The sequence below is a fragment of the Zeus faber genome (assembly GCF_960531495.2).
Source record: "Zeus faber genome assembly, chromosome: 20".
In the NCBI taxonomy this organism is placed as follows: Eukaryota; Metazoa; Chordata; class Actinopteri; order Zeiformes; family Zeidae; genus Zeus; species Zeus faber.
Window position 1 is genome coordinate 19,919,029 of NC_137207.1, and position 24,320 is coordinate 19,943,348.

The following is a 24,320-nucleotide window of genomic DNA, read 5'->3' on the forward strand; positions in this document are numbered from 1 at the left end:
AACCTCCCTGAGGTGCTTATGTGGTTAGGTTTCATAAACCAGTGTTTTTAAAAATGCTGATAATAATCTTCCCTTCCATTCTTCTGACTTGCAGTTTTTGTATTGTGGTTTAGCATCGACCCCTCAGCGAATCATTGAATGTTTCGTTGATTGCAGGACACACATTGTTAAAAATAAAATTGTTTAGAATAAAAAATATATATGCGTTTTTAACGCTGACTCATACAGTCACTCACATGAAAATGAAACTATATTACTGTTATTATTATCATCAATATTATTATCATCATTATTATTATTATACACTGTCTTATTCAAACCTTTTTGATCAAAACACCAGAAACAGCAAGTTTAAATATAAATATTTAAAATAAATCATTTGAGATCATGTACTCTATGGAACATTTGGGTTGGAGGGGTATAAAATACACTGTAAACATATGTATTTGTCCCTCACTCTCCTGTGGGTGACGGACATGGACAGAGAGACAAACTTTTTGGAGGTATTGGTCGGCCATTACGCTGATTTTGTCGCACAGACCTGACAACCGTGGTGTCTCTAAAATCTTCTTGTCAGAAGTCTGTTTATCTCTCTATTTCTATGTCCCTGTAGATCACCCACAGAAAAAGTGAGGGGCAAAAAACCTTTTAGTGTATTTAAAAAAAAATAAATCCCAAAAAGTTTTCTACTTAATCCCACACGTGACATACATCAAATCATTAATTTCACAATTTATATTGAAAATAACTGTTTTGATTCTATTGAGTATTTTAAATAGTTTATGGTTTATATAAATGCTTGATGTGCAATGTATGAATATATTGTCTGGGATTTGATAATATCCTGATATAGTTAAATGTTGTCTTTAAGAGTCGGAGAAAATACATTTAATTGAATGAACTTCAAAAACTATTGTAATGAACGCTTCAATCTGAATAATATTACAATTTTAAAATATTTGAAATATCTATAATTTCCATCACTAATGATTGTTTCTCAAATATTCATTGTGTGTGAACACAATATTTCCGATATATTACCAATCAAGCTCATTGCCAATAGTTGTTTTTTTCGGGGTAAAACAAGTTTTAATACACTAAAAAGTTTTTTGCCCCTCACTTTCCTGTGGGTGATCAACAGAGACATAGAAAGAGAGAGAATAAGAGAATTCTGACAAGAAGATTTGGAGACTACTGTTATAATAACTCACTCTCTCTCGCTCTCTCTCTCTCTGCCACGCCCTGTCCCAGCTGAGGACTGAAGCAGGAATGCTGCCACTGCAGGGCAACCTGCTCTACCTACTTAGCTACAGGGTGCGCCCCTTTGCTGCTGCTCGACGTAACAAGATATTATTCATCTCGTGTCGACATCAAAACAGGATGAGCATTGAAAGCAGACACGCTGCAGCCGGGTTTGTGGTTGTCTCTGAATGGAATGTAGGATTCTTGGTAACGCTTTGTAAGATGCCCCGTGTTTTAAGAGTGTAACTTCCCATCATTACATTGTAATTGTGGTATCAATCATACATGTACTGTATATGGATGAAGTGCGATGAAAACAAATGCTTTTGCCCTGTCATGGCAGTTGTGACAATCACTTTTTATGCATGTGAGTTGGGCAGGCAACCTCCACCCACACTCCAGGGATTTAAACCGATCACGTGCCCATTGTAGGGGCTCTCAGTGGTGGACAGGGGTCAGCATGGACACTATGACTGTTCTGCAGCCCCATACAGAGCAAGCTGTGATGCACTGTGTGTTCTGACACCTTTCTATCATAGCAGCATGAACTTTTTCAGCAATTTATGCTACAGTAGCTCTTCTGTGGGATCGGACCAGACGGACTAGACTTCACTCCCCACACGTATCAATGAGCTTTGGGCGTCCATGACCCTGTCGCCGGTTCACCGGTTGTCCTTCCTTGGAGCACTCTTGGTAGGTAGTAACCACTGCATAGCGGGAACAGCCCACAAGACCTGTGCTTTTGGAGATGCTCTGACCCAGTCATCTGGCATCACAATGTGCTCCTTGTCAAAGTGGCTCAGATCCTTACGCTGCTTCAACACATCAACTTCAACAACTGACTGTTCACTTGCTGCCTCATATATCCCACCGCTTGACAGGTGCCACTGGAACAAGATGATCAATGTTATTCACTTCACCTGTCAGTGGTTTTAATGTTGTGGCTGATCGTTATATTATGCATATGCCTTCTACTTCAGTGTATGACTTTGAATAAGAACAAGTCGAGAAATGGGTCTATACTTTGGAAAAATGAGTTCCTGGCTGGCAGCAAGAAGGTCCTGGGTTCGATTCCCGGCTGGGGCACTGTTGGCACTGTGCTCCGGGCGGACTATCTCCCAAATAGGAGCCTTTCTGTGCAGAGTTTGCATGTTCTCCCCGTGCTCACATGGGGTTTCCTCCACCTAACGTCAGTAAGGACCCCCACCAAAAACATGCACCCATCATGGTCCGGCCAGCGATGGACACTCGTCACCAGGTCCCCGGGCGCGTCCACGAATGCTGCCCACTGCTCCTGGCTGCCCCCCCGCAGGAAGGACAAGCCAGGATGGGTTAAATGCAGAGGCCTCATTTCACCGGCCACCATCAAAGCATGTGTGTGTGTGTGTGTGTGTGTGTGTGTGTGTGTGTTGTAGTGTTGTGTGATAATTAAAGATTCTTCTCTCTCTTCTGTGAGGATTAAGTCTATTGTCATCCGAGGACGAAAAAATAACAATAGAGTAATGTAATAATATAAATGTGTACATCACATTACTTACTCTATAGGTACAGAGTAAGAACCGGGGACGGGCCGGATTATTAAGTGTCCATTGTCCTCCTGTTGTCACTCTGTAATTACTCCGAAACAACAATTTGCAGTATGTGCTGTTGTCCCGTTCTGGCTGTATAATTAACCAGTAACAAACAGGGTCAGTGGAACCGCCTCCAGATCAACGCGGAGAAAACCAAAGAGCTGATGGTGGATTTCCGCAGGCGCAGACACTCCCCCCCGACACCGGTAAACATCCAGGGAATGGATATTGACATTGTGGAATCTTACAAGTACCCGGGTGTTCACCTGAACAATAAACTGGACCGGACAAATCACATACATGCACTTTATAAGAAGGGTCAGAGCGGACTCTATCTGCTTTGAAGACCCGGGTCCTTTGGAGTGCAGGGGGCTCTCCCGAGGACCTTCTTCAACACCGTGGTGGCATCAGCCATCTTTCATGGAGCGGGAGAAAGGAGGATGATGGCTCAGCTGTCGTCCATGATGGAGAAGGAATCCCACCCCATGGATGAGACTCTGACGGCGCTGGAGAGCTCCTTCAGCAACAGGCTGCTTCACCCAAAGTGTGGGAAGGAGCGCCACGGCACGTCCTTCCTTCCTGCGTCTGTCAGACTGTATAACCAACAGTGCAGCCAGTAACCACCCCCCCCTCCCCCCAGAAAGTCATTGCAAAATGTGGTTTGATGACGTCATTTGTTGTTGCAGGGTCTTTCACGGACAATCTTAACTTTTGTTGCTGCTTTTCATCTCCCAGTGTCTGACGTTTGCCGAAATATCAGCTGTGGCATGGGCGAAAAAAATCCAAGTGCAATTTTTTATTTAAAAAAAAAGAAAAAAAAGAAAGCGCAATCCCTGATGTGCAATGTGTCAAGATATGTGCAATACACTTAGTACTCTGGATTCCTATTTATGGTGATTTTTTTATTTTCTATATATTGTTTATAGCGTGTGCTTTGATATGCTCTCTATTTTCTGCTCCTGGAATGACGTCAATCTCCCCGTTGTGGGACTAATAAAGGTTTGTCACATCTTATCTTAAAAACAATCAATCACAGCAAACCCTGTCGAACATGACGGGGCCCACGCCCGCTGAAGTCACAGGACTTCGCTGTTTGTAGGGGAGCAATGGATCACAAAACTCACGGTTCGGATCGTGTCACGGTTTAGAGTCACGGAGCGGATCATTTTTCGGATCAGCAAAAAAAAAACTTTTCCCCCTTTATTCTGTAAAACACTTAAAGTAAAGAACTTTTGCCCATGGTCTCAAATTAAAACAACTGTCAAGATCTCCAGTGCATAAATACAATCTTACAATGTAATGTGCGTGTGCGTGTATTAAAGCATGACACCTTCCTCCGTTGACACGTGTAGTGAATGAAAACATATGGTGAGATCCGCCCCCAGTAACTGAATTCAATTACAGTATCATGTTAAATTTCTCACCTTTATAAAAACAAAAACAAAAAAAAAACAACGAAATGTCATGAAAATCGGTTCAGAATTAAGCGAGTTCCTGTCGATGTCGCAAAGTAGCAGCGACACAGCGCGACGTACCGGGAGCCAATCGCTGCGCGTCTGTTTTGTCCCTTCTCGTCGCTGCGTCGACGCGTTGAGATTCATGGAATTATTATTTTTTAAAAAGCAGTTTGGTCAATGTCACTAACTCCATGCGACATGACATTAACAACATCTTGAACAGACAATGAAAAAACGTACTGAACAAGAAAATATGAAATGTTTTATTATGTTTTATTTACAAATAACCTCTTGAATCTTGAATCATATCATAACTTAACTATAACTATCACATCTTAACCACACGAACACTACTATTATATGATATAAATACGCCATATCAATTGTACTACATAACAATTAAATAACAAAATATCAAAATAACTCTTAACTTATCGTAACTAAGGAAACCATAGCCTACAATTTTACATGCCGAGCAAACTCAAAATGTTAATTATGGTTAAAAAAATAAAATAAAAAAGAAGAAGAAAAAACAACAGCAAACAGAAAACACAAAACTATTTTTAAATTGTAAATGTAAAAAACAAACAAAAAAAACACCTATTTTCAGGAACTTCGTTTTTTAAGTTCAGCACGAGTGTACAGTATGTTAAAAAAACATCACAATACACCACCCCGAAAATTGTCCAAAAACTACGTAGTATACTATGTCGAAAAATGTCAAAATATAGTATGCTGAAAAAATTCCAAAAACGACATATGTCGAAAATATGGTACAGCGAAAAAAAATACAATAAACAACATACTATACTATGTCAAAAACGTCAAAATATAGTACGGCAAAAAAAAATCCAAAAACGACATACTATGAAGAAAAACATCAAAATATACTACGCAAAAAATATCCAAAAGCGACATAATATAGTATGTCACTTTTGGATATTTTTAGGTGTAGTATATTTTTGCTTTTTTCGACACGGTATATAATATATACCGTGTCGAAAAATGTCAAAATATAGTGTGCTGAAAAACGTCCGAAAACAACATACTATACTATAACAAAAGACGTCAAAATATACTACACCGAAAAATGTCCAAAAACGACAGACTGAACTATGTTGAAAAACATCACAATATACTATGCTGAATAACTTCCAAAAAGGACATACTATACTATGTCAGAAAACATCTAATTATACTATCCCGAAAAACGTCCAAAAGCGACATCCTATACTATGTTGAAAAACCTTCAAAAACGGCATACTATACTAAGTCAAAAAACGTCTAAATATACTACGCCAAAGAAAAAATCCAAAACCGCTCACCACTCTGTAATCACGTGCAAGTAGTTATTTCATCAACTGGTTTTATTGCGCTTTAGAATTGAACTCTAAAAATGAAAAAGGTGTTTTTATTATCTTGTTTTTCAGAATTGTGAGATTAATCTCCCGAAGTCAAATAATTATTTTACACGCCACAGTTTGTTTTTCCTGGGGCTCTAACCTTTTCCATACCAAGATGATCACTTTCAATACAAGTAAATGTTAGTCCTGTATAAAATCTTTAAAACCCAACATTAGACATTACTTGCAGGGTTTTTTTCAGCCGCTGTAAGTCGTACAAGACATCTATATCAGGAGCGTTGTCCTCGGTCCTAAAACTCCACCATTGATTTTTTTTCGGCTGCTCCAATGAGGCGTTAAAGTGCATCAGATGAGTGCGTTCACCACACGCAGAACAATGTTGTGTTTACTTTTATTCTCAAAATTTAGCCCCATCCGTCCTTTAATCAGTTGCAATCTGCAGGTTTTCCTTCTCGGGCTCCCATTCACTGGCGGTGGTGGAATGATGTCGTCAAAGCAGGATCAGTTGAAGGTTGAAGGTATCATTTGTTGAAGGTATCAGTAGGATTTGCCGCCTCTGCTGAAATTCAGCTAACTTGGCAACCGGCGAGAATTTCAACATGGACCAGACTCTGCGAATCAGCCGCGTGGCCATCAAGTCCTTCAATAGCAGTGAAGGTTCAATCATTTAGAGTTTGTTCCTGCTCTCTGCTCACTCCTAAGTTGGTTTATACGAAGATGTCTCAGAATCTGGCTGTGATTTGAACGAGTGCATCTTCACGTATGAGTAATTGTATAATCAGTGATGTCATGATGTATGAAAAAAAAAAGTCCCAATTTAGATTAAGCAATATTGGGGGAGAGTAAACAAAACATAGCATTTATAATGGGTTCACAATTCAATTGGGATATTAGTTTGGGCCATTGCTGCCTTGCACTCTGATTATTGTTGTTCTATAAGTTCTTGTTCTTATACTTATTATATAAGTAAACTTGAGTCAAATGTAAACAGGTCTGCTCGATCTTTAAAAAAAACCAACAAAAAGAAACCAACGTTCAGTCCAACATGATTCCAAACGGTCAAAGGTCAAAGAACAAATCAAAAGTATGGCAGCAATGAGCAGCCAAACTGTCAGCGCTGAAGGTAAACAGATTTTTAACATGTGAACTGAACTTAATTCGGCATCTGCCTGCTCAGAAGACTCACCTTTCTCCAAAAACAAACAAACAAACAAACAAACAAATAAATAAATAATTCCCGCCCAATAAAGAACGTTAAGGCACGTGTATTTTCGGTAAACAAGCCGGCGGGTTAAGCAAACACACAGAACAGTCGAGTTCGTCGACCGACGGCCGGATCAATGCCCCTGGGCGATGATTGACCCGCAGCGCGGAGGCAGCGTCGACGGGATCAAACTTTTTCTTTTGGGTGGGGGGGGGATTAAAGCTCGGTAAGGACGCCGGGCTCCACACAGTCACCATGATCCTCGCGGCGGCCGCTCTGCTCGCTCTGAGCCTGGTGACGGCGCGCGGACACGAGTCGGCGGTAGGTGCAGGACGTTCACGTCTTATTCAAAGCACACGGAACTCAATATCCGGAACTTCCCCCGTTTCATTTATGTGTTTGCTCTCTTTCTTTCAGCTGGACACGCTTTTCTGTGAGAAAACCCTGCCCGGTCAATATCTCAAAATCGATAGCTTTGAAAAACCAGACATGGAAAAACTCAAAAGGTTGAGCTGACTTTCTTCCTCAGACTCCTACTACGGCAACGACTTCACGGACGCCCCCGCCGGCGACGCCGGTGCAATGTCACCGCCGGACGACTGGGTGTACGACTTCCTGGAGCCCTCCAGTGAGTTGACGGGAATGGACACGCTGAGGCTCCTTGAGGCGCCGCATTTTTGCCAAATCTAGTGTAAAATCTGTTTTCACGTCCAGATGTTTGTGATCCCAACCCCTGCGTCAACGGAGGGGCCTGCTTCACCGGCTCTGACGAAAAGTTCAGCTGCTACTGTCCGAGGCCATACACGGGAAGAACGTGCCAGAGAGGTGGGGAACTCACAAATAAAAGTGTGTGTGTGTGTGTGTGTGTGTTAATCCAGCCGCTGTGTTTTACCCTTTCTTATTAAAAGCATGTTATTATATCATTTAAAGCCTTCTATTAATGTAAAGCTTGTTGTCGTTATTATTATTATTATTGTAATTATTATTATTATTATTATTATTATTATTATTATTATTATTATTATTATTATTATTATTATTATTATTATTATTATGTGTGTGTGTAAAAGCCTAACAGCACTATTACAGGCACTTGCACTTATATTTGAATAGGATCATATCAATGGGGTCTGACAACTTATGTAATAACACATTTTGTAATAGCTTGGCAAAATGAAAAAATGTTTTACCTTTATTAACGCATCATTCCAAACGCAGATATTACTGTATTATCAATGGCGAAAAAACAATTGTGTTCAACCGTTCAAAAGGCAGAAAGTCATTGCAAAATGTAGTTTGATGTCATCATTTGTTGTTGCAGGGTCTTTCACGGACCATCTTAACTTTTGTTGCCGCTTTTCATCTCCCAGTGTCTGACGTTTGCCAAAATATCAGCTGTGGCATGGGCGACTGTGTGGTCAATTTGAAAAAACCTCCGTTCTACGAGTGCAAGTGCACACCCCCGTACACAGGGTCCAACTGCAAGACATGTGAGTGCATGACCCGCAGCATTTACTTGTATTCACCTCTGTGAAAGATGTTTGATTTTTAAATACTAATACTATTATATTTTTTTATATATCAACCATGCAGGTTTTACTATTCCCAGAGACAATGCCAATCAGTGCAACCAAAGCCTTCACAGTGAATTTGGGGAAAATGATGTTCAGTCGCGAAGGTCAACAAACTACATCTGAATCGAAAAATAAACCGAGAGTCTCTGTTGTTTCTGACCTTAGTGCCCCCGTCTCCCTGTGAGCCCAACCCCTGCCAGAACCGTGGTGCCTGCATCAGGGGACAGCGTCGGTTCCACTGTGCCTGCACCAATGGATTCACCGGGAGGTTCTGCCAGACTGGTAGAGAGAGAGAGAGAGAGAGAGATCCATCCATCCTCTTACTCCAGACAGCGAAACTGATCTTTGGACGGTGCACTTGGCTCTTTCACCTCCTCCTCTTATTCTGAGATGTTTTTTTTTTTTTTTTTTTTTTGTTTGTCGTCTCCAGAGCTGAGCGACTGCTACGTCGGCTCCGGGGAGCAGTACACGGGGGCGGTGAGCCTGACGGAGGCCGGGGAAGAGTGTCTCAACTGGAACTCCTACTTCATCCTTTCCAAAGGAGGAGATCCCTTCAGCACCTTCGCGGAGACCGGCAAGCTGGGAGCCCACAACCAATGCAGGTAGGAGAGGCATGGCTTACACCACCTTCTCCCTCCCCACAGCCTCCAATGACAATCCAGAAAAACCCATTTGGCACATTTTATATTTGTGTGCACTTTATTCGGGACACCTGTACGATCCAGTGTAATTCAGTACAGCAGCTCTGCCACAAATACAAATTTCATGAAGTTCATAAAGTTCAGGTTGGCTCAGAGTTGTAAATGTGTAAATCAAATGACACTGTATGTTTATGACTGAGGTCACAGTTAAACGTGGTGTTGTACCGAACTACATTACATTCAACAAAAGAGGTCTTTCTATTTTTTTCGTCCTGTATTGACATACTGTACATGAGGGGGACAGAATATTAGTAACACCTCTGAATAAAATGCAGCTCAGTACAACACCACCACCTTTGACCTCCACGCTTAAACATTAAATGAACACCTCCTGTATGACAGCGTACAAAAAACAACCCTGAACATTAGAGCCAAAATAAAGCAAAATTTATGGCCGAACTGGTGTATTGGATTCCATTGTATTGTCCGGGTGTACCTAATAAAGTGCACACTGAGGTATCTATATCCATCTATAGCTGCCTTTTTTTGGTTTGAGGGTTGAGTCTGGAAATGACTGGCTTTGGTTTTGTTGCTTGATGTCGCTAAGTCACTTGGGGTCATTTAAGTCAGAAATAGGCTTAAATTAAAATAGGTCTGGGGTTTAAGTGGTTGAAGCAATCTGGCGTTGTTCATTGGAGGTTGGTATGTTAAAATGGCAGGACAATACTCGCCGTGGCACTGAATGTTCATGAATGTTCAAATGACTTTGAACTTGAAGGAACCCAGACGGAGATGACAAACCGTGGTGCTTTGTGAAAAGGAAAGGCAAACTGCAGTGGAGCTACTGCAGAGTCCAACAGTGCTCTGAAGGTGCTTCTCTCACACACACACACACACACACACACACACACACACACACACACACACACACACACACACACACACACACACACACACACACACACACACACACACACACACACACACACACGTTCCGAAGGCAAAACTCCGCCCCGGGATTTAGAGTTGACCATGTGGATTTGGAAACCAAAGGTCCGATTGATGAATGGAACCTGAACCGTCTCCCCTCCCTCCAGCCCAGTCGACCACAGTCACACCCGCCAGGCCGGCGCCGGTCCAGCCCACGCCCGACAGCGCTCCTGCCCAGTTCTCCCAGTGCGGTAAGCCTGGGCGGTCAGCACGGATCTACGGGGGCACTAAGTCGCTCCCCGGAGCCCACCCCTGGCAGGTGTCCGTGCAGAGCAAAGCCAGAGGCTCCGCCAATGCCTTCGGACACATCTGTGGAGGAATCCTCATCGACTCCTGCTGGGTGCTCACCGCCGGCCACTGCATGTGAGTTAAAGTAGCGGTAAAAGTAATACTTGGATTCTCAGGCAAAGTTGGCTGCTGACTGATGCAATGTTTTTAAGGAATGCTGTAATTTTGGGGGGAATTGACTTTTTGTCTGTCTTACTCAGATTCAGACAAAAAGGTCAACACCAGTGTCACCCCCCGTGTCCAGTACTGAGATAGACGGGCTGCGTGCTGTGTTGGCTCAATGCATGGCCGAGATAAAGAATTCCTTGACTGTCCTGTGTGTCCTTCAAAATAAGAGACAGCGTGGATCCTATTTTTAAGGGCACGCATGACAGGATGGTAAAATACAGTAGCCTTGGGCAAACTGTCTCCATTGCACACGGTGCTGTGAATAGCCCCCAACCACAAGTGGCCCTGCAGGGCGGGCTCTGCGCCCCGATCGCTCCCTCTCTGGCGGTACAGACTGTGCCCACGGTGCCATCGCTACTGCAGGCGAACCATCGCTGGCGCGTCATGGACACAGTTGGTACCACCAGAGAGGGAGCGATCGGGGGCTATTCAGAAAACATTGGGGGCTAAAGCCCCCAATACCCACCCCAAACGGCGCCACTTAAATACAGTAAACTTTTCCAAATGCACATAAAAAGTTGTGACAATTTGGCAGATTGCAACCGTTCCCAAGGTGTGATTGGCCACTAAAGTTCTACAGGTGGGGCTTAGCAAAAGGTATGACTGAATTCGAACCTACAGGGGGCGCAGTCTCCCCGAGCTCAGGTTCAAAGACTCTTGCACCGTCTTCACAGTCTTGCGAACCAAGACCTGCAGGTGGTGCTGGGAGGCCTGGACATTGAAAAGCACGAGATCTTTGACCAGACCATCCCAGTGGAACAGGCCATCGTTCATGAGAAATACAGGATGACCCAGGCTGCGGCTTACAACGATATAGGTTTGCCTCTGATATTTAACGACCAGAAGAGATAAAGACACATTCGGGTTGGGTTGCACCAACTTTGATTGAATCTAAACACGGTTTAAATCAAGGTCCGGAACCTTTTTGTTTAAATTTTTTTTTTACCTTTTTATTTTACTTTCTAAATCGGTGCAATCCACCCTTAATATAATAAAAAAATTAAATCACATTTTTTATTTTTATTTTTTATCAGTTTATGTGTTGATACGGTGTCTGATCCTCTCGTTGCCCTGGCAGCACTGCTGAAGCTCAGGGTGATGCACCGTGACGGGGGTGAATCCTACTGTGCTAAGGAAACCCGCTTCGTGAAGACTGCGTGTCTGCCTGACCAGCGCTTCCCCGACGGAAAGCAGTGTCTGATCTCTGGGTGGGGCGCGACAGAAACCCGTAAGCAAACACAGTGGAACCTCTTTTTTAGCCTGACCACATGTTTAGATCATTATTATGTTGCCTTGTGACAAATTGATTTTTATCCTTATTTTGGAGCCAGTGCGGCTACATTAATGCATTAAAATTCACATTTAAGACAAATAAGCAACATATTGAGGCCAAATAAGAATCTTTCCGACTCTTCTTGGAAAACTGACATGTATTCCACCTTGCATTTTAGGAAACTGTGTTAATTTGTTCATTGCATAAGCAACTTTTATTATATCATAGAGCCTGGAGGGACGCGATGATACATTTTAAAGATTTCTTATATCAAAAAAATACATAATGTACAAGTCCTAGAAATGTCCCGTGAAGCCTCGTCCAAAAGTTGAGAATGTGTGTTTAGTACCTGGTGTCACAACTGTATTACTACTTTCCATCAGATATTCTATAAAGTGAATATATTTAATTGTACTTTGATTCTTTTGAAGTCTCCATTCATCTTTAACCTAGTGAATGAGAGAATGTTCATTTATATAAACACCGACTTGGCACCGATTGCACACCTCGCCATCCTGGAGCCCCTCCTCCAACGACCCCGCCAGCCGCTCGCTGTGACTCCGTGTGACTCCGCCCTCCGTGTCCCCTGCCTCAGGTCACTACAGCAGCCAGCTGCTCAACGCTCGTGTTCTGCTGATTTCTGACCATCGCTGCAAGGCCCCGCACGTGTACGGCTCCGTCCTGGACGACAGCATGTTCTGCGCCGGGACGCTGCAGGGAGGCGTCGACTCCTGCCAGGTACCGGTGGACGTGGACAGCGTCGTGACTTATTTTATAGATGGACGGAAGTGTAGGATCAGCTGTCGACGTGGGGGAGATTTAGTCTCTGGGTCGATCTGAGCAGATTTAGGTTATTACATACCTCTTAAACGTTAGTGAGGGAGATAACATTGAAACTAGGCTCCAAACAGTCGTTACTGTAAATTATCTTAATGGTTCTAACTTGTAAATGAAATGATGTTAAAATTCAACTACCAGGAGATTTTGCTGGCGATCTCCTGAACGCTCCCAAGCGACTTAGAATAACTGTACTTCATCATTTCCTCGGAACTAGTAACATTGGTTCAGTTTTTCGAGTATAAAGAGGATGCCTTGCATGAGGAGGGATGCTTCGCACCCGCCCCCCGGGATGCTAAAATTATGCGTCATTTCACGTGATCAAAAACAACTTTCAAATGATTCATTCCTGATGATTTTATAGTTAAAATAAATCCTGTAGAACACCTGTGATGATTCTAATGACGGCTTCTGGTGTTTTATTTCCCGCAGGGAGACTCTGGAGGTCCTCTGGTGTGCAAACACGATGGAACACACTACGTCAGCGGTGTGGTGAGCTGGGGCTACGGCTGCGCGCTCCAAAACAAACCCGGCGTCTACGCCAACGTCTTGGGATTCGTCGACTGGATCAAGAGCAAGATGAACTGACCACACCCCGGCATCTGTGGAGGCGAGAACACTGGAACATTTGCTTAATTCCCTCGGGGGAACCTTCACGAAATGAGGAATCACGTCAAGTTTTCTCAGATAAAATGTTTATTTGTAACGTTTACTCCCAGTCCAACTTTGAGTTAAGAGGCGTCAGCTGAACCTGTAGATTACAGAGTCCAGCTCAAGTTCCCTGTGTCAGCGTTCTCAATGTCATGTGCCAATCATGAGGAAGGGGAGGGATTTGTTTATAAAGATATCAAACTTTAAAAAAAAGTCCTCCATTTTTGTCTCCTGGCTTCAGAACCATCGCTCATCGAGCTCTCTCTCTCTCTATTCCCCCAAACTCTTCAACCACCAAACTTAGCGACTAACTTCTCCTTCAAACCTGACCAATCCTTTTCACGTACGAGATGCCTTCAAAAAACAACCTGTAAATATATAAACATTTGGCTTCAGTTTCCTGCCTCACAAACCAAATAATGCAGTCATTTCAGAAATGTAGAATTACTTGCAAAGGAAACATTTTCCGCTCCGACTTGATTCCAAAAGCAAACTAGACTCAGGAATCAAAGAAAGGGTTTAATTTAAATGATTTAGTTATAGATTCCCTCGACCTAATCCAAATCAGAGACAAAAGTCTAATGTCAGCGCGGCAGCATCTTGGGATTCTTGCCGCCGTGGCTGACCAAACAGAGTGCTGGAAATCAAGCACCCGGGTAAGTGACCGTTGGTAAAACTATGAATGAACAACTTGAATTGACATCTTTCTTGAGCTGATCTTCCTGTGGAATCGTCCGTTCCCGACGCGTTCACGCCTCCTCTATCGCTGGAGGTTTACTCGAAGAAGAGCGCACCATGTTTCCCAGAGTGGCGGAGGAGGAGGAGGTGGAGGTGATGGTGGACTGCTTGGAGGAGGCGGAGGCGGCTTTCCTCTCCATGGACTTGAACGAGGTGGTGCTGGTGTTGGTGCTGGACTTCTTCTGCACCGTCTGCATGGTCTTCTTCCTCTTGACGTGGAGGATCTCCATGGCGTCCATGTTCACCCCGTGCTGGATCTCCTCGCTGTTCTCCACCTGCTCCAAAGACTGAAGCTGCTGCTGCTCCATCTGCTGCTGCTCCATCTGCTGCTGCCGCTGAAGCTGACGGGGCAGAAGTAAGACTTCAACATTTTTAAACAAGCCAAGAATATTAATGTTACAACCTTTTTTTTTTTTATATATATTTTTTTTAAAGTTTATTCGTTTCTCCATCAGTTGATCAATGAAATTGACGGGGGAGGGGGAACCTCCTGCACCAAATCTGTGTTTGGTGCAGGAGCTCACTGCATATTTCAGGTAAAACCCACATGACGCCACAACAATCTGACTTTACAAATTCGGGGAGTTATTTTAATATTTCAATTCACTGTTTGACGACACTTTTGTCATTGCTGTGCAGGTGTTACACCTAAATGGGTGACCTGCTGAATGACTCTTGCAGGTGTGCAACAAACACACCCTTCTCAGACATTACCGAAATTTCTCTCATTCGTATGAAATCATTGTGTTGCAGACAAGGATTTGGCAAAATATATCAAAGCATGGCCCGGTACCGTCATCTTTAGGACGTGTAGTGAAGACATGTAGCTTTAGAGAACTGGGCAGGTCACACATTTGCGTGTAAATAACGACGCTGGTAAAGTCAGACTGCTGTGGTAGCGTTATCTTCGTCTGGAATGTGGAGTGAGTTTTTGCTCTGAACGCAAATTGTGGATTTGTCCGGAAGCTGACTACGTACATCATAAGTGGTGAGTAAAAACATTTAACATCTCCTCCTCCTCCTCCTCCTCCTCCTCCTCCTCCTCCTCCCTCCTCCTCCTCCGTGCATCAGACATTACAGTTCCACTGCACAACATGGGAGGGGTCGATCAGGAACAGAGGCCTTAAATGTTAGTGGGACCCAACAGTCTCTCACCATCATGATCTGCTGGTACTGTGCGATGGCCTCGTCGGTGCTCACTCCCTCCGCCAGGCCCAGCTCTGCCGCCCGGCGAGCCAGCTCAGCCTTGTGGGAGCCGGGAGGGGTCCAGCCCAGTCCTCGCATCCAGTTCATGTCCGACTTGTAGTTCACCTGCAGCAGCAACGGTTACAGCCGCCGTCAGTTAGTATGGTATTTGGGTTTTATTTGGATAATTCTATTTTTATGGGACCTTATACTTTGTTTCATTACATTTCAAAACAAGTACATTTATCGGTTACAAACAAGTACTTTGTATACCAAAATGCATTTTCTGTTATAGGAAATGGCCGAATACACATTTTTAAGGTTATCATCCCGAGGGACTCACGTCGCTCTGCAGCTTGTAGGCCTGCTTGGCGTGCTGCAGGTTGAGCTGCTGGGGGTCGCAGGTGTAGTGGTGCAGCTTGCTGCGGTACGCCACGTCGCTGGCCTGCGCCTGGCTCTGCTTGGCCTGCAGGAACTCGGGCTGGTCAGCGTGGATCTTGTAGCGGCCGCGCTCCTCCTTGGACTTGCGCTTGTACTCCAGGTTGCTCTGCAGCTTGCTGGCCGCCAGCGAGTGCACCATCTTGGGGTCGTCCTCCACGCTCAGCAGCCCCACCTGCTGGCCCTTCTCCTTCAGGTGGGACTCCCGGTAGCGCAGCTGAGGAGCGGTGGGGCGTGGTTAGTCATCCGGCGTTCTTAAGTATGTGAGTAACAAGATCCATGTCTTCTTGGACATAGAACATTGTCAAATAGCTGCTCCTTTCTCTATATAAATCTTTTGCCCTCACAATGCATTGTGGGATAGACTCACCAGCGTTCACCGATGGCGGTGTTTCACCAAATTGGGTCATTCAAATTCTTTCAACCTATACAATTTTTTAGGTTTTCTGAGCTTGACATTGAGAAATGAAGATGTACATTTTAAGTTGAACCAATGATGCAACTAATACCAAAAAAATATACTTCCAATATCTGCAGTGAAAGGATATGGATTAACGTTGAATCACTAGATAGTATTTGATTTAACGAATCTCTAGTTTGTATTTCATCACATTTTAAACAAATCCAGAGTCCAACTTTGTATAATCGTGCCTCAAACACACTCCCACGGCTTGTGAGCCCAGGTTGAGTTGAAATGTTGACTCACGTCACTGGCAATCTCCCTGGAGGCCTTGGCCGTCTGGAAGGGAATGGCGTCCAGCCGCAGGTCGTAGCCGGCGGACCGCACCTCGTTCCCTGACGCCTTGTAAACGTTCTGCAGGGGGAGACAAGACCACGGTTAACACTGCGACGCTGCTGGAGTCATTCCTCTGGTACGACAAGGTGTCTCACGTCGCTGATCTGCCGGGCGTTGGTCTTGGCTCTGATGAAGTCCGGGTCGTCGGCGTGCAGCGTGTACTTATGCATGTCGTCGTTTTTTCCAGATTTGTAGTGGCGCTGCACGGCGGGAGACAGATGCTGGTGTTAGCACCACCCTCCGCAGGGGGTGTGACTTGCCGTAGACAAAAGGTAGGTAAAATCCATCTCAACACCAAAGAATGCCTTCTTCAAGATAAATTAAACAATATTATTACATTATTAGTAATGAAATGACTGCAAGCTTTAAGTCTGGATCTTGAAGAAAATAATGTGAAAAGTAGTTAACCGTTTACGCAGAAACAAATAGGGATTAAAGAAAAATACCGAAATTATATAAGTGAATGAATCAAAGTAATAAACTACTCTTGCATCAGTTTAGGGAAATTTGGTTTGGTCGCCGAAATCAATGTTTTACCAACGATGTACTATTGAACTAAAAACAGTTTATGATGACGACTCCTATCCCATATTCTTCGTTTGTTGGGAGCTGTGAAGAGGCTTATGAGATGTTGTTCTGAAGCTGTGTGTTCATGTTCTGGGCGTGTCGTTGACCTCGCTGCACTGCTGGTAGCTGTTCTTGGCGTGGACGATGTCGGGAGAGTCGGCCACGGAGGTGAACTTCAAGCTGTCCGGCAGCTGCCGATACTTCTTCTGCAGGGATTGCGGAGAGAAAAAAAAAATCAAAACAAAAAAAAACACACAATGTGAGTTTGACCCAACGGTACAGACACAGCTGGGAAACTGAGGTTTTTGGACAGTTATCTTTTGTACAGTAATACCGTATTCACACCAAAGTGAGTGAGTTGAAACCCCGGTCAACCCGCTAAAAATAGGCAATTGACACCTTTCCCGTTGCCAGGAGAAATTATGTTTTTTCTGGTGCGTCACGAACACGTGATGAAAAACGGCGTGTCATGATGCCAGTGTGATTGGGAACAAAACAGTAGACATCAACTTTAACAAAACTGCAAATAAATAAACAAATAAACAAAAGTATTTTGAGCCGTTCCAAAGAATCGGATCGCTCATGAACACTACAGCAGAAGCAGCATGGAGTATGCTGTAGGAGCGTGGGGGTTCTACGGTGTGATCCCCGATGCGGGAAAAAAGTAAATCTTGGATCCTAAATGGGATATGATATGGGGAATGATACAGAGATATTCGCCAACATTCCGAATTTCATTGCGCAGGTTAAGGGGCCAAAATTATTGGGTCAACCCCAGGACTGAGACCCGGGTTTTTGGTGCAATGGGAAACTTTCAACTTCTATTAGCATCACAAGGGATAAAATGGCTACTGTGGGAATTGTGTGGTTTGAGCAGCCACACCTGTCCTGGGTCTAGGTAATCGGGGGGCCAGGACCAGAGTGGCACTATCATGACCTGTGTCCATCTGCTCAAGGGCTTGTTCTCCACAATAAACTTGTGTGTTTTCGCCGTCTTCGGTGTCTGTGCCGCAGGGCCCTCCCACAGGCCTCCAAGTGGCATGTTCAGGGACCTCCGGCACAGAGACACTGACAAAGCAGTAGAAAATACACAAGTCCCATTAATCTTTATCACATTTTATTCAAAATGTTATATTATTATTATTATGTTATGTATCAACAAGCTAAGCAAATCATGTATATATATTTTTTGGTTGAGATATTGACTCAAATTGTGGATTTCCTCAGGGAGGGGGGGGGGGCAGCGCATTACAACGCACCTCACTGAGCAGCTCTCCAGCTCTCCTTGCAGCCTCCAGCTGTGGAGCTCCCACTGCATCCCAGGACGCTCCCTTCATCTGGCTCAGGTCCGACTTGTATGCTTTCTGGAGGGAGATGGGACGTCCGTCAGACCCTTCATCCCAAACCTGCTTTCTCTCCTCCCCTCTTCTCCCCTACCCACCTCACTCTGCAGCTCGTAGGCCTTCCGGGCCCACTGAACCTTCATGTCGTCGGGCAGCACGGTGTACTGGTGCAGCCTGGTCTTGTAGTCCTGGTCGCTGGCCAGGGCCTGGGCCTGGCGGGCCGTCACCAGGTGCATCATGTCGGGGGTGAGGTGGTAGCGGCCGCTGGAGCTCTGCGCCTCCCTGCGGTACTCCTGGTCGCTGGCCAGACGGCCGGCCTGCAGGCAGTGCACCAGGTGCGGGTCGTCCAGGAGGCTCTGCGCCCCGATGTGCTTCCCCTTTTCCAGCACGTGGTTGTGCTTGTATTGGTACTGAGGAGACAGAGGTTCATGTACTTCTTTACACTTTTGGGAGACCACTGCACGAGGACTGGATCTATCAAACTGCTGTTTTAGGATTGCTTGATCAATCCTTGAAAATGTCTGAAAGCTGCTGTGTTATGTGGATGTTTGTGATCAGTGACGCAGGACATCTTCCTCTTAAAGGGTTCAATCTCAGTGAGGGCGCGGTGTCTCTTACGTCGCTGGCGATGCCCGTGGAGCTCTTAGCGGCCTGGAACGGGATGTCCTGCATGGTCAGCTTGTAGCCCTGAGCCCTCAGGGTGTGCCAGGAGTCCTTGTACCGGACCTGAAACGTGATATCATACGTTCAGTCTCACTTGATGGATCATCTGGACTCAAAGGACTGTTACTAAAAGCCAGGTGTACACGCACCTCGCTGATGTTGGCTGCGTTGATCTTGGCTTGTGTGATCTCTGGCCTCTCTGCTGTGATGGTGTAGTTGTGTCGGTCGTTCGCTCCTTTCTCCTTGTACAACCGCTGAGTGAGGCAGGAAAACAACAGAACTTCCATTATTTTAACTCCAAATCCAGTGGAATGAACATCATTTATAATAAGGACTATGTATAGTGGCTTTTTTTTTGTTTTTTTTAATCAGTCTTAAATAGTTATTGGATGTATAGAGACATTATGTGGAGCGACACTATTTTGGGATTCAGGTTAGAAGGAGGGAAGTCCAGCGCATCACCTCGTTGGTGAGCTGTCCGCTGAGTTTGGCATGGACGATGTCGGGGGAGTCGGCCACAGAGGTGTGTCTGAAGCTGTATGGCTGCTGGCGGTACTTTTTCTGTCGCACAAACAAAAGCTCAAAGTTATTCTTCACGGGATGTTTTTATTATTGTTTTAAATGGGGACCAGTCAGGTCATTTACAATTCACTTACTTAAGTCATTTAACGGCTGGTTTGATTACAGAACAGCCACCACAAGAAGGGAAAGTTTATATTATTATATGAAACCACTTTTATAACCACAGAACTGAGTATTAAAGCATTCTATTATATACTATATGATATAATGTCCAATTTATATAATTGCTAGTTCAGTCATCCACCATAACCTCTAAACACTATGTGGGAGGAAGACCTTGTCCAAGGTGGCAACCCCAACGAGGGACGCGCACTTTGAGCAGGACTGACAAATAAGCCATGTAACCCCGGTCGGTTGAAATAATCAAAACAATGCAAAAATTATCATCTCATTCTAGTTATTAACCTCCTTATTCTGTTGTCGTCAGAGTCACTTTTGTGTCTAAAACCTCAGACATTTACAGATTAGACACTGTGATAAGTTTTTAAAACGCGGCCTTACGTCACTGATGAGATCTGTGGCCTTCTTGGATCCCTCGATCTGCAGCGCCCCCGTAGCGATCCACGCTGCGCCGCGCAGGTAGTTCAGGTCAGAGCGGTATATTTTCTGGGAATATTAATGAGGTATTAAAGAGTGATTTCACACTTTTTTACATTTCCATTAGCAGACGCTTTTATCCAAAGCGACGTACAATTGTTCAAACACCGACGGACGCAGCCATCAGGAGCAATTAGGGGTTAAGTGTCTTGCGCAAGGACACTACAGCATGCAAGCAGATCGAACCAGCAACCTTTAGATCACTAGACCACCAGCTCTACCGCCTGAGCTACCATCCCCGCACACTTGAGAATCAGTGCACCACTTCCCCTTCAAAACACCAAAGCAAACACCATCATTTGAGAAATGGGCACATGACGGTTTTAAGTAGCAAATGTAATATTTCAGCATTCTCCCTGCACACTTTGTGCTGATTTCAACACATTTCAAAGTCAACATTGATACAACAACAAGGGTTGGTACTTTTCATTAGTGAGATGTTTTTAGTTTTCAGTACCCCTTACGGCCATAAATATCAGTAATTCAAACTTCAAAGTCATCCAGAGGAATGAGTGACCATTTACCTCTATATTATAATATTCAATTCTGACAGCAAGGCCATAGATGTGAATTCAGAGATGTGCACAGTTTTATCCTGGCATTAGAAATATCTACGTCATAAAAGCGATTCTGAAAAATGTTCTTGAACATTACGATTTGGAAAAAAACCCAAAAACAACAAAAACCCCAGAGGGAATATCACAGGTTTTCAATGATCGTGGTTTTTCTGCCAAGGAGTTTTCAAGAATTTCAAGCACTTGAAGCACCTCTCCTGGTTAACGATCAAATGGAGCTGATCAGAAGGGAAGTTTTGTTTTTTACTTCATCCATCAGAACACAGGCATCAGACCGTACCTCGCTCTGCAGGGCGTAGGCCCTCTTGGCCTCCTGCACCTTCATGTCGTCGGGCAGGGAGGTGTACTTGTGCAGCGTCAGCCGGTAGTCCTGCTCGCTCACCAGGGACTGGGCCTTCCGGGCGTGGGCCACCTCCAGCATGTCCATGGGGAGGTGGAACTGGGAGAGCCCCTGAGTGCCCTGATGCCGGTACGAGATCTGCCAGAGGACAGAAGGACATTTATTTTTGAATTTTAATACAAAGGAGACGACCGGAACAAGAACAGGGATTGTAGTTCATCTGTTTTAATTTATGATTTAAAAATGTTCATGATAAATTGTATAAAAGCTGTTCAGAAGTTGGATATTTGTTCATTTCCATGTCCAACCCCCTTGCCTTAATAACAAAACATGAACGATGTTTGTTCCATTTGTAGTTTTGCCCAGATAAACGTCTTTTTTTGTTTGCATTTTAATTCAAACTCTGAATGTGATTGGACGTTCACTCACGTCGCTCTGCAGTTTGTTGGCGTGGACCGAGTGAGAGATGTTCAGGTCGTCCTGCAAACCCTTCAGCCCGATCATCTTACCCTTGCTCTTCTCAAACTCCTCCTTGTACTTTTGCTGCAAAGAGGAAAAAAACAACTTCGGCATCAAGGTCTTTGTCCTTTTTTAAACCCGACAAGTGAGAGGACATAGCAGGACTGGGGCCATGGAGATATGTCCAAAGTCACTGGCAGTCCTTGAGCTTAAAGTCAAGGTTTGGCTTTATTAATTGTTCCAACACAGCCCTCTTTGTTCAAATCTTTCAAAAACGAACTTAATCAATAACATTAATAATAATGAACTGTTTACAACTTGTTGGCGTTCTGTAAAACTAGAACGAGGACTCATGAAAGCAGCTTAAATCTGCTGGAAATATGAAAAAATGTCTCATTTACCTTCCAGTGGAGTTGAATAAAACATTTCATTCATTGTACTTGAGAAGGAAAACTGTACATGTGCTCTATACATGTTGTACTTCACTGATTGAGGTCATTGACCCAACCTTAAAGTAATGCTTCACAAAGTATTTTTTGAGGTTTTCTCAACTTAAAACTCACATCTTGATTTCAGCATCTCAGGTTGAGAAAACAGCAGGTTTTTACAAATGGAAAACATTTGTTGTTGTAGTACAGTCTCATTTCCCTCTAGGCCACATATGATGTGTGTACAGTACATGGGCTGAATAAAACATTCAAACATTTGTTAAAAAATAAAAAAAAATCATTGTATTGAAGTCATTGGACCAACTTAAAAAAACATCCTATTCTATCCATTTATTTGAATGTTTTCTCAATTTACAATTCACACCTTAATTTCAGAATCTTAAACTGAGAAAAGCCGCCAAAAAGTCAGGTTCCTACAAATTGAAGCATTTTTTGTTAAGTTGAAATGATGACTGATGTGTGTGGACTCACATCACTGAGGATATGGGTGGAGGCTTTGGCCGACTGGAAGGGGATGGCGTCCAGACGCAGCTTGTAGCCTCCGTCACGGATCTTGGTCCAGGATTCCTTGTAGCGGCTCTGGAAACACACACAGACCATGTTACAGCATCACAACACAGGCAACACAAATGTGGCAATAAAGAAAATACAGAAGAGTGGATGAGTGGATAAGTGGATGGATAGAGGGATAGACAGGCAGACAGACAGGTCCTCCCACCTCACTGATGTTCATGGCGTTCATCTTGGCCTGCAGGTGTTCAGGCAGCTCTCCACTCAGGGTGTAGTTGTGCTTCATGCTTTCTCCTTTCTCCCGGTACAACCTCTGGGAGGAGCAAACACCACCTCACTTTACTACACCAGGTACACTTTTTATATATATATATATATATATATATATATATATATATATATATATATATATATATACACACACACACACACACACACACGCACACAGCAAATTCCTCATACACACACACAAGGAATTTGCCATGGTTTCTACAGACGATTACAATCTACAAAAAAGCTATAGAATAGAATAAAAACTGAAGTTAAAACAAAAATTATAATATAAAATTATAATAATTATATACAGGGCCTATATAATCTATACAAATAGCCAGAACATACACAGAGTATACAAATGTGATGTATGCACAGGATAAGTTATTGGTATAAGTATATAAAGTAATATATACAGTATAAGTATATACAGTACTATGAACACAGTACTGCAGGGTTTTAGAGTCTATCTAGAATCAGAAGGGTTTCACATTCACACGTACTGGACTTTTGTCAGGTCATATTTGGATGACACCCGAAGCTCATAAGTGAATATCAGCAGGAATTTAATAAAAACAAAAAGAATGAATGCACTGACGTCGAGGGCCAGCTTGTTGCTGAGTTTGGCCTGAACCATCTCCGGAGTGTCGTCTACGCTGGTGAACTTGAGAGCGCTCACATGCTGACGGTAGCTTTTCTGAAACACAGGGAGAAAGACAGTACAGTAGGGTGCAGCACATCACCGCAAGGACGCCGCTGCACCTGTTCCAAGGGAAGGGTGGGGTTAAAGACAGGACGGCTTTTAGTATTAGTCATTTGTTTTTTGTTTTTTTAGTTTTATTTGACATTTTAGAGGCTGCGTACCACCAGGTCAAATACTTTGGTAACTTTACCTACTGAGGTGGTAGAACTGACTGATGAACCTTGTTAGCTTGAGGAGAGATTGCGTGAGTGTCTGTTCTATTTCGGGACCCTCTGCCTTAGCCCGGCTCTAAAACAGCGGTGACCCCGTGGTGACCCCTGTGGTGGTGACCCACAGAGTAAGCGGTCGTTTCAGATTCAGAAGCCGGATCAGATCCTGATTCATCTCTCAGGACTTTCCATCAAACAAACCTCAGCATTTTGGGGGCTAGCTCAGGTCCAGCTGCTGTCCTCCCCCAGCTGCAGTTCCTATAATCAGTCCGGTTCTTTTCCATCTCTTAATAACCATCTGCATTCCTAACCAGATTTCTCGAGGGCGCCCTAAATTAACTCTGAGCCAAGCAGCAAAGCCACATCTGCACAGACGGATTCCAGACACACACGTGACACAATCACCCACGGGTCCATACCTAATCATTTATTATGTCATAACATTATCTGATTTACAATAGAATTGATCTGATTTCATAATAAAGTCCACTTGATGTCACTGCCAACCTGGGGGGGCCGGGTCACGGGGGGGGGGAGGACGACACAAGGTCCATTTGGATGATTTGAGGCACATGTCTCGTAATTGTCAGACCTATTAGGAGTCGGGTTTCAGTGCAAATATAAACGGTCACA

At 44.0% G+C, this 24,320-nt stretch overlaps 2 protein-coding genes across 5 annotated transcripts in view; one reads left to right on the top strand and one right to left on the bottom strand.

Moving 5' to 3' along the window:
• Positions 1-7,093: 7,093 nt before the first annotated feature.
• On the top strand, positions 7,094-13,197 carry LOC307245628 (hyaluronan-binding protein 2-like; the record flags this gene model as incomplete). Its single annotated transcript, XM_080021274.1, has 12 exons — positions 7,094-7,159; positions 7,256-7,271; positions 7,368-7,466; positions 7,553-7,663; positions 8,209-8,328; positions 8,578-8,694; positions 8,843-8,986; positions 10,151-10,406; positions 11,174-11,316; positions 11,578-11,727; positions 12,368-12,510; positions 13,042-13,197. 12 exons carry the CDS (start codon positions 7,094-7,096, stop codon positions 13,195-13,197), a joined length of 1,521 nt encoding a protein of 506 aa, XP_079877400.1.
• A 90-nt stretch (positions 13,198-13,287) lies between these two features.
• Positions 13,288-24,320, bottom strand: part of nrap (nebulin-related anchoring protein) — a 38,037-nt gene continuing 27,004 nt past the window's right edge. For all 4 annotated transcript variants that reach the window (XM_080021181.1, XM_080021180.1, XM_080021179.1 and 1 more), the window contains 17 exons: positions 23,374-23,472; positions 22,711-22,815; positions 22,464-22,571; positions 21,514-21,627; positions 21,025-21,222; positions 20,074-20,178; positions 19,453-19,551; positions 19,140-19,244; positions 18,946-19,053; positions 18,426-18,737; positions 18,244-18,348; positions 17,092-17,190; positions 16,513-16,617; positions 16,328-16,435; positions 15,527-15,838; positions 15,154-15,309; positions 13,288-14,339 (listed from right to left, as the gene is read on the bottom strand). In XM_080021181.1, coding sequence (XP_079877307.1) covers positions 14,010-14,339; positions 15,154-15,309; positions 15,527-15,838; positions 16,328-16,435; positions 16,513-16,617; positions 17,092-17,190; positions 18,244-18,348; positions 18,426-18,737; positions 18,946-19,053; positions 19,140-19,244; positions 19,453-19,551; positions 20,074-20,178; positions 21,025-21,222; positions 21,514-21,627; positions 22,464-22,571; positions 22,711-22,815; positions 23,374-23,472 — 2,568 coding nt within the window. In that variant the 3' untranslated portion in view covers positions 13,288-14,009. The remainder of the gene's footprint in view (positions 14,340-15,153; positions 15,310-15,526; positions 15,839-16,327; positions 16,436-16,512; positions 16,618-17,091; positions 17,191-18,243; positions 18,349-18,425; positions 18,738-18,945; positions 19,054-19,139; positions 19,245-19,452; positions 19,552-20,073; positions 20,179-21,024; positions 21,223-21,513; positions 21,628-22,463; positions 22,572-22,710; positions 22,816-23,373; positions 23,473-24,320) is intronic.